Raw genomic sequence first — 11,939 nt, 5'->3', positions numbered from 1 at the left:
CACCGGTCCTCCCGCTTGACAGCTAACAGTAAAGCTGCAACTGATGAGACTGCAAGGTGGAGGCATCGTTCCAGAACCAGTTCCTCTTGACCACACGGTCAGCAAGAAGCGTCCCAAACCTGATTTTGCAGCGCGCGGAGCCCGCAGTCCAGCCCTGCTCAACGCACGAGGTCCCTGGGATCCAGCCAGAAAACGCCTGGAAACCTCTGGAAACAGAGGCGCGGGGCCGCCGCCCTCTCTCCCCGGAAGCCTTGGCCATTCCGCATTGCTCGCGTTGCTCGAAAGGACCTCAGGCCTCCGACCTCCAACCCTACACGCTCCACGCCCAACCCGCGCAAACACCTGCAGCCACAGCCCTGTGCTTCCACGCCCCGCCCTCCGGAAGTGACGCACCGGAAGCGGCGCCTCTCCCGCGGGGGCGGGGAAGGAAGATGGCGACGCCCAGCAGCCGGTGAGGAGAGAGGACACGGGGCATCCCGGGGAGCGGCGGGACTCGCGCGTTATGGCCGCATCCCCGCACACTCTCTCCTCACGCCTCCTGACAGGTACTGCACCCGCCCCGGGGCACGACTTTGGGGAGGTTGTCATCTTTCTGCCACGTGCAACGCCGTGGTTCCGGCCGGCTGCAACCTTGGGAGCCCTTGGCGAGGTCGGCTGGGTACCGGGGGGGGGCGGGGAGGGGGGGTGAGGAGTGACCTTTGGAGCAGCCTGAAGTGAAGAGGCCGTGGAGCGGGGGTCTCGCGTTGCGCTGTGGTCCGCACCGCCTCCGTCCCCCTCCCCCGGGGGCTGGGGCTGCTTTCGGTTTTCCGAGCGGAGGCTGCCCGAGGGGACGGAGCGGAACCTTGGGGCCCCGCGAGCCTCCCGGCGGCTCAGAGCCTCGGTTCCTACTTACACGTGTAAGTTACTTGTACGCTTTGGAAGGACAGGCGAGCGCTTTGCCCTCACGCAGAAGCCTTGTTCCAGTAGAAAGGGTTGTGATGACAGCGAAGATAACGTTTTCATGATAAAGCGACGCAGGTGATGACAGCAGCAGACGGTGGGGCACAGCCCCTCTCAAACTGCTGGCTTTCCACCGTCGGCGGTGGCCCCCGATACCATCCTCCCGCTTGAAAGACCTGTAACGACTCTACCTTGAAGGTGGCCTGAGCCCCCGTGGCCATTTGGCACATCTCAGCTCAAGTGCCACCTTTTCAGAGATGCCTACCCTGACCACCCTATTTAAGGTAGACCCCCCCCCCCCGACTTCTCACATCACTTCTGTTTCTTTCCCCGCGGTTAGCACAGTCTGTACTTGCTGATTTATATGCAGGTTTATTGTGTGTTTCTCCCAACTAGAATGTCAACCCTGCGAAGGTTAGGGACAGTTTCTCCTCTGGCTCATCTCTGTGCCCCCAGAGCCCCAATCGGTACCGGTGTATATTGTTGACTCTTACCATTTATTTGTCAACGCGTGATATCTGTTTACTCATTATGGAGATACTAAAGAAATGTTAAAGAGGAAGCTGGGAATTGTCTCGCCCCCAGTAGTTTTGATGATAACAAATGACCGCGTGAGGAATGTGTTGGTCGAGGTCCGTGTTGGAAGCTGGGGGCTCCCTTCTGGTCAAGTCCCAGAAACAGTTTTTGAGGCCGCCTCACCTGTCACAAGCTCCCTGCAGGGCCCAGCAATGTTGATCACAGTGACTATGAAATTCCTTTCTTTCTCTTAATAAAATAACAAATATTAACTTTAAGTATTAAATATTGGGTTAAAATACCATGTTATCCTACAGGTCTCTTTTGGCTGTGTAATCTCGGGGCGTGTTGTTTGTGTTCCCTGGAATTGAGTTTACACATCTATAATATGAGGGAAGCCGTTGAACCAGATGATCTCAAAGGTCCCTTCTGGTTCAGAAAGAAGGGAGGAGGTGGGGGAAGCAAGAGGAAGTATATAGAGGAAACCAGATTGGTCATGGTTTTAGTAGTTGTTGAAGCTTGAGGCGTAAGGAGGGGGAGCCCACTGTGTTCTCGTGTAATTGTGTATGATGGAAAGTCTTCTTAAAAGGCCTGTGATTCTTTTTTCTGTCCTCCCTGACCGTGAGTGTTCTCGGATCCTGACCCTAGGCCCTCACTCTCAAGAGAGCTCCTCCTTTCCCCGTGCTTGAATTGTCACCTCTGTATGGAGGTTTTCCCAGGGCAGGGTCCTCCGACTTGCTGCTTTTCTGCCCATCAGTTCTGTACTTTCTGCTTCTTAGAGAACAGTCTCACTTAACTGCTCAGAGTTCCCGGGTTCCAGTAAGCAGGCTGCATGGGGTCCACGTGCTTTGTTGCTGGCTCAGTCTTTTCAAAGCTGGTATGAGAGGAATCAATAGACAGTTGAGCTTCCTGAAACTACGAACGCAGCTGCCAAAAAATCAGCCAGGAAGTGGTCTGTACTACCTGCTGGTGATCAAGGTCATTACAAGAGCCTGATACGTGGAGGCAGCGTGATTGGAAAGGGTGGCAGAAAGGTAGGGCGGGACTATATTAGTTGTTTAATGGTTATGTCTGCTTTTGCTTCTGAAAATTCAGAGTGTTTTGTAGCCATTACAATAAATTCAGGACCTTCGGTTACGTGTGTGACTGCATTTACCATCATGGGGGCGCCTGGGTGACTGTATCAGTTGAGTGTCTTAATCTTGATTTCAACTCAGGTCATGATCTCATGGTTGTGGGATTGAGCCCGGCATTGGTTCTGTGCTGAACATGGAGCCTGCTTAAGGTTCTACCCCGCCCCCCCCCACCAACCTTGTACGTGCAGGGACCTGCTTGCTCGCTCACTCTCTCTCTTTCTCTCCCGAAAAAAAGTTCTCCATTATGACTCAGTATTGATGTGAATAGTGGATATGGTCACATGTTTACAGATTTGTAATGTAAATATTGTAAGCTCTGCGTATCTTCAAACCTACATTTAAGTAGGGCTGAAATGTCTTTTAGTTTCTAGGCACTGATACATAGAAATATAACACGTTTTCACCGAATGAAGTGTTTTCATCATTTAAAAGGATAGTTTCCTAGCTGTTTTCTTTTTTCTTACTACTATTCTATAAAATCTAGCTTTGACACACTTAACCTTGAGAGTTATTTTCCAAGGTGGTTCTTTCCCTCCCATCAACTTGTATTTCTCATTGGACCAAAAGAACTCAAAACTGGTTTTGGGGGGTGCCTCAGTGGCTCAGTCAGTTCAGTGATCGACTCGATTTCATCTCAGGTCGTGATCTCACGTTTCACAGATCAGGATGAAACCCTGCATGGTGCTCTGCGTGGACAGTGGGGAGCCTGCTTGGGATTCTCTCTTCTTCTACCTGTGTCCCTTCCCGGCTTGCAAGCTCTCTCTTTCTCTCTCAAAATATATAAACTTGAAAAAAGCCCACAAAACCTAGTTTTGAAATTAAGGCCCAGAACAATAAAACTTTGATGTTTTCTTGATACTAACATCCTGTCTTCCCTGGGGTGCCTGGGTGGCTCAGTCGGTTAAGTGTCCGACTTTGGCTCCATTCATGATCTCGCAGTTTGGGAGTTTGAGTCCTGCGACGGGCTCTGTGCTGACAGCTCAGAGCCCAGAGCCTGCTTTGGATTCTGTGTCTCCCTCTCTCCCTCTGTCCCTCCCCCACTCTCTCTCAAAAATAAACATTAAAAAAAAAAAAATTTAAATCCTATCTTCCCAAAGAACAGTGCCAAGACAATAAAAGGAAAATCCATCCAAGAAAAAAAAAAAAGAGCCCTTGACTATTAGATGACTCATTTGAAAGGAAATTTTGGAGGACTGATGTCTGTGTTGCTCTTCTCTCCTGTACGCATATGCAGGAAATGCATACTCACATGTATGGAAAATAAGTATTTCACAATTCACTGAGGTTGCAGAGTGTGATTTCAGTGAAGAAGTGACGTTTCCAGTCTAAGATAATTTCCATATGTTCTGAGGGCCAGTGATACTTCTTCCCACAGTCCGAGTAAGTCATGTAGGAAATCCAGCCATCAAACATTATCTCATCATTGTATAGAGAGCTCTCTGCTAAGATCTTATAGCAGAGCTGAGTAAAGAGCAGTCCCTGCCATCAAGGAACCCAAAAATAAGATGGTGGAGACACGTGGAAAGTTTGCAGTAAGAAGTGCCATTAAAAAGAGTTTAATGTGCCAGAAGTAGTGGAAAAGAGACTTTGAAAGTTTGACAGGCAGAGAGCAGAGGCAAGACACAAGAAGCAGGGAAACATTGACAAAGATGGACGAATTGTGAAATGTGTGCTGTGCCCAGCGGGGAGTGAGGAGTTATGCACACATGTCTAGGCCAGTAATGTCTGTGCTGGGCTTCCAGAAAGCCTATTACAGCCCATCCATGTGGAGACACAGAGAGCAGTGGGAAGTAGGCATGGTGGCCCTAGCACTGATTTGAAGTTTAGAAGTTGCCCCATCACTAAAATGTGCCCAGGGACAGTAAGCAGTGGGACATGGTTGTCTTAACGTGGCCACACACAGCAAAGAAGAGATGCCACAGAAAACTGAGAAGCGATGAGTGAACGTGGCAGAGAACCAGAACTATTTAGCGTCGTCATGGAAGTGATAGGGCCCCCCTCCCCCTTCCATGGCCTTACACAGAAGCGTTGGGTCTGTTATTTGGGAGGAGGTGTGTTTTGATTAAAAGCCAAATTCAGACACAGCTGTTTTGCCTCTTTCTGACATGACTGATAGAGCCTCACTTCACTGAGGAATGTTTCCCCTTCCTTTTTGGTTACTCGTCTTCCCCAGCATGACCAAAATACTAATCTGAAATGTATTTCCCAGTTTGCTGTTACTTATTGAGGAGAACTTTTCTCTTGTTTTCTACCACTTTAAAACATTTTTTTTTGAAGTTTATTTATTTATTTTGAGAGGAGAGATAGGGAGAGAGAATGACAAGCAGGCTCTGCCCTGTCAGCACAGAGCTGGACATGGAGCTGGATCCCATGAACCGTGAGATCATGACCTGAGCTGAGATCAGAAGTCGGACATGTAACAGCTGAGTCACCCAGGTGCCCCTCTACTGTTTTAAAAATGACGGAACTGTTTGTTTTAACATTTTCTCAAAAAGATCGACAGTGTGGGCGTTACGGCATGTGACATACTAAAAGCACAACGAAACCCAAAATGAAAAGTTTCCCAGTCCCTGCTGAAGAATCGCGCTGCCTTGGTGACCAGAACCAATACACTGCAGTGACTGGCAAACCCGATCCGAGGGCTGGCCCATCACACATGCTTACCGCGCCGGCCGGCTTTGCTTCCAGGTAGGCGCCGGCAGCATTCAGTGACAGGCACTGATCCTGTGGATGTTGTTTTCCCCTTTTCTCTGTTACAGGTTGGGTGGGAGGATGCATCTGGTATCTCGAAAGAAGAGCTATGCAGGAATCCCCCCACGAGTTCATGCATCTTTTCAGGAGTGTCCGGAAGCAGTGGATGACATTTCAGCACTTCACCTTCCTCAAGCGCATGGTACGTTTCTCAGAAGAGCACACTCGCTCTGCTGCCGTCTGCCCTTTCTTTCTTCGTAGGAGGGAATTTGAGAAATTCCTGGTGTAAGAAGAGCTGCTTGGCAAAGACTTTTATTTAGTGTCCTCTCGAGTTTATCCAAAACTTTAATTCCTTGTTTCGATTAGTCTTAATCGAAACCAGAATAACCCTGGTGTCTGAGGTTAAAAGTATGATCATGAACGTATTGATGAGGCTTGGAGGAAGATTGAAAACCTCTGGCATATTTCACCTCGGGTAAAATTAGGAAAAGCCGAACGGTTATCATACATCTCTTTAAATTCTGTAGAGTTCTGTGAATACATCAGTAACGTAGAAATAATATCTTTAACAATGTGACTGTGTTCCTACATCAGCCTTGCATCTCAGTCTTTTAAACACATGTATTTCTAAGTAGACTCAAGCTATTGAGATCTTGTAACTTGCCAGGCACTTTATAGCGAGCATTGCTCACACTCTCGGTCCTCTAGGTTGGCTCCCTAATCATGTGGGCAACGTGTTAACTTTCTCTTAGTTACCAGTGAGGGCCTCTGCCATTTTCTCAAATAGAACTAAGTACAGAATGGAAAAATGAGAGCTGAAAACTCATAGTTTTGACATAAGTATGAACAGTTATCAAATTCATCCTCTAAACACTGATCTGATGCTCCTCTTCATCTTTTTTTAACTTAAAACTTAAAGCTTAAAAGTAATTTAAAATCTTAATGAAACTCATTATTATGATAAGAGAGTTGCATTTCCAGAAATGTTCAGATTTTTGTAAGTTGGAGATCAAGGCCATAATGGATATTTAGAAGTGTGTATATAATGCCTTTTTGTGTAAATACAACTCTGGTTCATTTGCGAGTTTGTAATTCTTTTCTGGGACTTGCGTGTGTCAGGTCTTTGTGATATAACTGAAAATCACTCAGCTGGTTATCAGAATGGACGTGCAGCCACCTGGCTGTTGATTTGTCGGTTACAACTAATTTGTCATGGACTCTGTCACTTTATTTCTGAGCCTTAGTTTTCTCTTTTGTAAGCTAAAGAGATACTGATAATGATCATTTTCTTAAGTAGCCTTTTGGAAGCTTAAATTTATGAACTATAAAGATACATATTCTGTAAAACTAGGAAATGCCCTACTACGTTAGCTAGTTAGTGCTTAGGCAGGAGAGACTGTTGGACTCCCAAACTCACGATCTTTTCCACATACACAGTGCTTTCATGTCACTTGGTCCTGAATCCTACCCCACCGCTGAGCCCCTCGGCACTGTTTCCCTGGGAACATGGAAAGTCAACAGGTTGACTTGGGCTCTCGACGATGAAAAACTTTTTCATTGTATTTGTATTGTATCTGGTTTGTGGTACCATGTTGGGGAAGAGCTAGAGGGAATGAATAAGAAATACGTTTTTTTTTTCTTTCAGAGAACTTAAATTTCTAGGACTTTCTAAACCACAGAATTAAAAATCACTGCTGAGGCATTAGTTGTAGTCTCTATGCTTCCTAGTGTGGAGATTTCCACGTAGCAGACACTCCACTATTCGTTAACTCAACGTCTATTTACAAAGGTTTAGGAAAACCTCTCAAGCACTGTATCAGACCGACAGACAGTGTTACCAGACAAGCGTGTAAGAGCTTTTGGGCCCCAGATTGATAGTAACATGTGCTTTTTTTGTTTAGTATGTCACACAACTGAACCGAAGCCTCAACCAGCGAGCAAAGCGGAAGCCGGAGCCCATGGCGTCCCCTTTCCTTGACAAAGCCCCTCTGGCTCAGGCCAAAGCAGAAATCTGCGAGGTGAGACCTCTTCCACCCCCCCGCCTACCTTTACCCGGAAAGCCCCGTGAGAAAGCATTGCAGGAACCGAACTCGGCCTCCGTAGTTGAAGGTGCACTGGACGTGGGAAGGGAGACAAAGGCTGAAAAGCAGTGGCGAGAGATGAAGCTGCATCTGGAGGAATTGCCAGGGATTTTGGCGCAGCTGTCCAAAATCAAGCTCACAGGTACGGGGCTTTTCCGCTGCAGTCAGGGTCTTACTCGAAGCTTTATTTGTAGCCAGACGCCATACCGAAAGGAGTATCTTAAAACTGCCAATCTTCCATTCGTGTCTTTTGCTCTCTTGGACATAACTGAGATTTAAAATTGAGTTTTCCAAATTTCGTTTACACAGAACTGTGAATGGTTTCACACTAACTTGTAGAACTAAAACTGGTCTCTTCCTTGCAATTAAAGTTGCGTGCCGTTCTGCTCATTTCCCAACTTGTGTTTTCATGCTGGCCATGCTTTAAAGCGCCAGTAGGGCGATGGGTTCTGTTTGAGGCCTGGAAACAAAAATGCCCGCACGCGTGTGCTTGGTTCACAGCGAACCCCCGGTGGCCATGGGGACCCCGGTGGGCTTTGCTTCTCGTGGGGCCTCTGGGACTGTCCCAGGCGTGCGGGGATTTAGCGCGCTTCTGTGAGAAGAAGGTCTGGGACCAGGTTTTCTTTGCCTGTGTCTAGCAAACGGTACCAGATTTTATCGTGCATGTTGGGTATGAACCGTAGTTGTGTCATTTGGTGTTACAGCCATGAGTGAGGCAGGCAGAGCTCCATCGTTGGCGCCCGTCTCATAGCTAAGTGCACAAGTAGCTTGTTGTGGGCTAACCATGCGTAGGAGGCATGTCCCGGTACATCCGCGGCTTGAAGATCCCGTCTCTCCTCCTCCCCTTGGACGAGCACAAGGAGAAGATGCACAACGGGTGAAGAATAAACCAGGTCCTCTTTGAGGACAGAAGTGGCAAGTCATGTTACGGAACCATGATGCAGAAATGAACAGATGAGACAGAGAGGCTTTTGAGAGTAGAGAAAACCAGGGAAAGGGTGTGTGTGTGTGTACAGTTGAGCCAGAAATCCAAGGGAAAGGAGGCAAACCAGGTAACTTCTTCCCTTGGTGACCAAGGTCACTTAAAAAAAAGTCTTTTTTGGAGGAGAGATGAAAAGTAGGCACAGGGAGTCTGATGGGAGAGCTGAAGAACGATAATAAGACCTACCTAATATAGCTCTAAAACAGTGGGGCTAATCCCAGGGGCCTCCTTGCAGACGCGCCTTAGTGCTGTAGGGTAGCTGAGCAAGGAATCCTCACATTTCAAGGGAAGATACTTTTGTTGTTTATGTAAGTGGTGCATCACGGTTTCGGCATGGTAGGAATGACTCCAGATAACGAACACGAGGATGTCACCCCAAAAATGAGCCCTCCCAGTCTGAAGGCAGCAGGAGTGACCCCCAGCAGCAGCAGGAACTTCTTGCCTTGTGTGCACCATCATCACCGGACGCGTCCACATCAGCACCCCCGTCTCGTCCTGCAGACCGCTTCGCTGTCTCTGTCGCATTTCCAGCAGTAATACCAGCATCCTCTGCTTCCCCCAAACCGGAACCCTTAGACCTGTTCTTAGGTCTTTGCTCCACAACCTCCCTTCATCTCTAGTCTGACCTCCACCTGTTAGCGCTGGAGTCTTTGGTGACACCCGTGAGATATTTCACCTGCATTTCCGAGGCTGCCTTCCTAGCCCGGGTCCAAAACATAGGACACCTTTGGTTACTGCAACAGCCCTGGCCCTGATCTCTGCCTCTCTCCTCCTGCCGGACCCGCTTTCCCACAGCGCTGCTCCCGTGTGTGCCTAACCTACTCCAGAGTCTGCCCTTCTGTATGGCCTCCCACCTCCGCTCTGCCTGACCTGAGAGGAATGATTGAATCTCCCCCACAAGCAGACTCCTCCCCCCCCACCTTGTCCTGCCCGTTAGGTCGTCCTTACACCCACCATAGCCATTCCTCCTGCCCCTCTCATATCAAGGTAGAGCCTTTCAAGACTTCTCCATTAAGCCTTCTCTTGGCCCAAGTCTCCCTTCTCAAACCTTGGAATATGGCTCTGAAGTCCAGCAGACTTGAGTTAAGATCCTGGCTAGGCTGCTTACTAGTCAAATGAGCCTTTGGGCCGTTTCAGCCTTGTTGAGACAACTTCCTCATCTGTAGAGCAGGAGCAATCATAAGTCATCAAAGAGTTAAATCGCGGTGCATTCAGAGTACCCAGCAGCATGCCTGACGGTGGGGGCAGCTCAAAGGTTAGTTTCCAAATGATTACAGGTAGATGTCTGGCTGTCTGCTTAATGTATGTTACACTTCCTGTAAGGTGTCTGTGGGCAGACATCGTGCCATCTCCCTGCTGAGTGCGCTTAGCCCTCTGAGGTCAGTGCTTCTCATTTATAAGGACTTGATTTTAGGACGGAAGTTAACAACTTGAATTTGTCCAGAGGGGGGCAAGTGCGAGCGAGAGGGGAGCTGGAAACCGTGCCACTTGGGGAATGAGGTTGTTTTCCTCGGGAGAGAGAAGGGAGGAGGGAGAAAGCAGATGGGGGAAAGGAGAATGCAGACACGAAGGCCCTGCTTGGTATCTGTAGCCCCTTTGACTTAAAGGAGCAGCGCTGCTGACGTACAGTTGAGAGGGCGGAACGGGGGTGGGGGGGACCCATGTGCCAGCAGATGAGGGAGAGCTCGCAGGAGAACGATCGGGCGTGAGGTGGGCCGCCCTGTGAGGCGGTGGTCCTCGACACCGGGACCGTCCACTGGAAGGAGATCGTCCTTGAGAGAAGTTGAAGCGGGGCCCCCTGCATCATCTAGTGGGTGGAATTCACTGAGAGCCTGCCTCCCCTTCAGTGTTAGTTGTGGGGCGTCTACCGTATACCTTTGTGCTGGATGCTGAAGATAACAGATGTGCAGGATTTCTGTCCTCAACAAGAAGCTGGTAGTCTGGTGGGGAGATTTTGTAGGCCTACGCGTGTATAAAAATAAAACCACAGCGGTCAGCCAGAAGTGTGTTTCAAACCCAGAACTTTTGTAACCTTTATGGTCTTGGGTAGTTGACTGCACCTTGGAGTGCCATGGTCTCTTCACCGGGAAAATGGACAGACCTGGTGCTCCCCTTACAGCCTCATCACGAGGATTAACTTGAGACGATGCATGTGGAGAACCCCCATGCCCAGCACCTTCTGGGCACTTAATTAGCCGTTAGTAATACTATTGTTATTACTACATGCATGCTTAGGGAAGTCAGTGTTGGGTAAGGCATTGCGGGGACCCCGAGAAGGGAGTGTGTCTGCCTATGAAGGGGGTTGAAGCGAAGGGGAGTTTACGAGATCCCGAAGGCGGGGACTGTAAGTGGAGGGGGAAGGTGTTGCAGAGGCGAAGAAGTCGGGTACGTGGTCTGAAAACTGGGGAGGCCGCGAGGAAGGCAGCATGATCTGCGTGTGACACTGAAAGTGTGAAGAGTTAGGCAGGGCCATGTTGCCGTGTCGGCATGCATCTCACGCTGAGGAGTTTGGCTCTGACATCTCAGCTGTGGAAAGTTCTGGAAAGTTCTTTGGAGGAACTCACAGTTGCTTCGTTTTTTTGTCTCCTATATCTTTTTAATTGGCTTGATTAATTACTGCTCAGTTATTAAGGTTTGGGGACCATGTGGAATTTAGTACCGTATGAAGCGTAGGGTAGTACTACTGTGGTGGTGGTGTCACTGAGCAAGGGTTGCCTGCTATTGTAAATAAAGTTTTATTGGAACACAGCCGCACGCATGTGTTCCATGCTGACATCATGCTGTGTTGACAGAGCTCTGTATTTGTGATAGAAACTCACGGCCTGGAAAACCTGGAACTTTTCCTGTCAGGCCCTTTAGAGAACAAACCTTGCCGACTACGGCTATCGAGCACAGGCTAGTGAGAGGCAGGAATGATGGCCAACAGGGGCGCCTGGGTGACCCAGTCAGTTAAGTGTGTCTGACTTTGGCTCGGGTCATGATCTCACGGTTCGTGAGTTCGAACCCCACATCAGGCTCTGTGCTGGCGGTGAGGAGCCTGCTTGGGATTCTCTCCTTCTCTTTCTCTCTCTCAAAATAAATAAACTAAAAAAAAAAAAAAAAAATAGAATGAAATGATGGCCAACAAATCAGTGGCAGTCAACTGGACTAAGGCTGTGGTTCGGCAGAGTGGGAGGAGAGAGACAGACTGAGGAAACAATGAACAGAACCTTATGTAGAGGTAGGGGAGCGCTGGGGCGGCATAAAATGCAGTGACCTCTGGGCCAGAGTCCCAGGTTCTTACTAATTGAATGACATTGAGCAAGGTCCATCTAAAACAAAACCAAAATGACAACGCTCTGTGCCTCCATTTACCAACCTGTAAACCAGATAATGATAAGTACTTCAACGCATTCTGAGTATTAAAGGAGATGAAATTTGTAAACTACATAGAACAGCTCCGCCTGTTTCTCAAGTAAAAAAGAAGTCTGCTACGTGGGGATTTGTGAGTTTGCTGTCCCTGCTCTAGAAAAGGCAACAGCTTTCTGGAAGGGATACGTGGTATGGGGCTACAGTGAATCCCGAAGAAGAAACAGGTTGGCAGGGGAAGATGGC

The 11,939-nt window shown here is 48.6% G+C and overlaps 1 protein-coding gene across 1 annotated transcript in view; it reads left to right on the top strand.

Moving 5' to 3' along the window:
• Nucleotides 1-420: 420 nt before the first annotated feature.
• Nucleotides 421-11,939, top strand: part of LOC120228746 (protoheme IX farnesyltransferase, mitochondrial) — a 127,139-nt gene continuing 115,620 nt past the window's right edge. The window contains exons 1-3 of the mRNA XM_039227320.1: nt 421-545; nt 5,351-5,484; nt 7,184-7,505. Of these exons, the coding sequence (XP_039083251.1) occupies nt 503-545; nt 5,351-5,484; nt 7,184-7,505 (499 nt within the window). The 5' untranslated portion in view covers nt 421-502. The remainder of the gene's footprint in view (nt 546-5,350; nt 5,485-7,183; nt 7,506-11,939) is intronic.

The sequence above is a fragment of the Hyaena hyaena genome, unplaced genomic scaffold, assembly GCF_003009895.1.
Source record: "Hyaena hyaena isolate Hyena2069 unplaced genomic scaffold, ASM300989v1 scaffold_27, whole genome shotgun sequence".
Taxonomy (NCBI): domain Eukaryota; kingdom Metazoa; phylum Chordata; class Mammalia; order Carnivora; family Hyaenidae; genus Hyaena; species Hyaena hyaena.
This window is presented reverse-complemented; position numbering and strand designations above follow the sequence as displayed.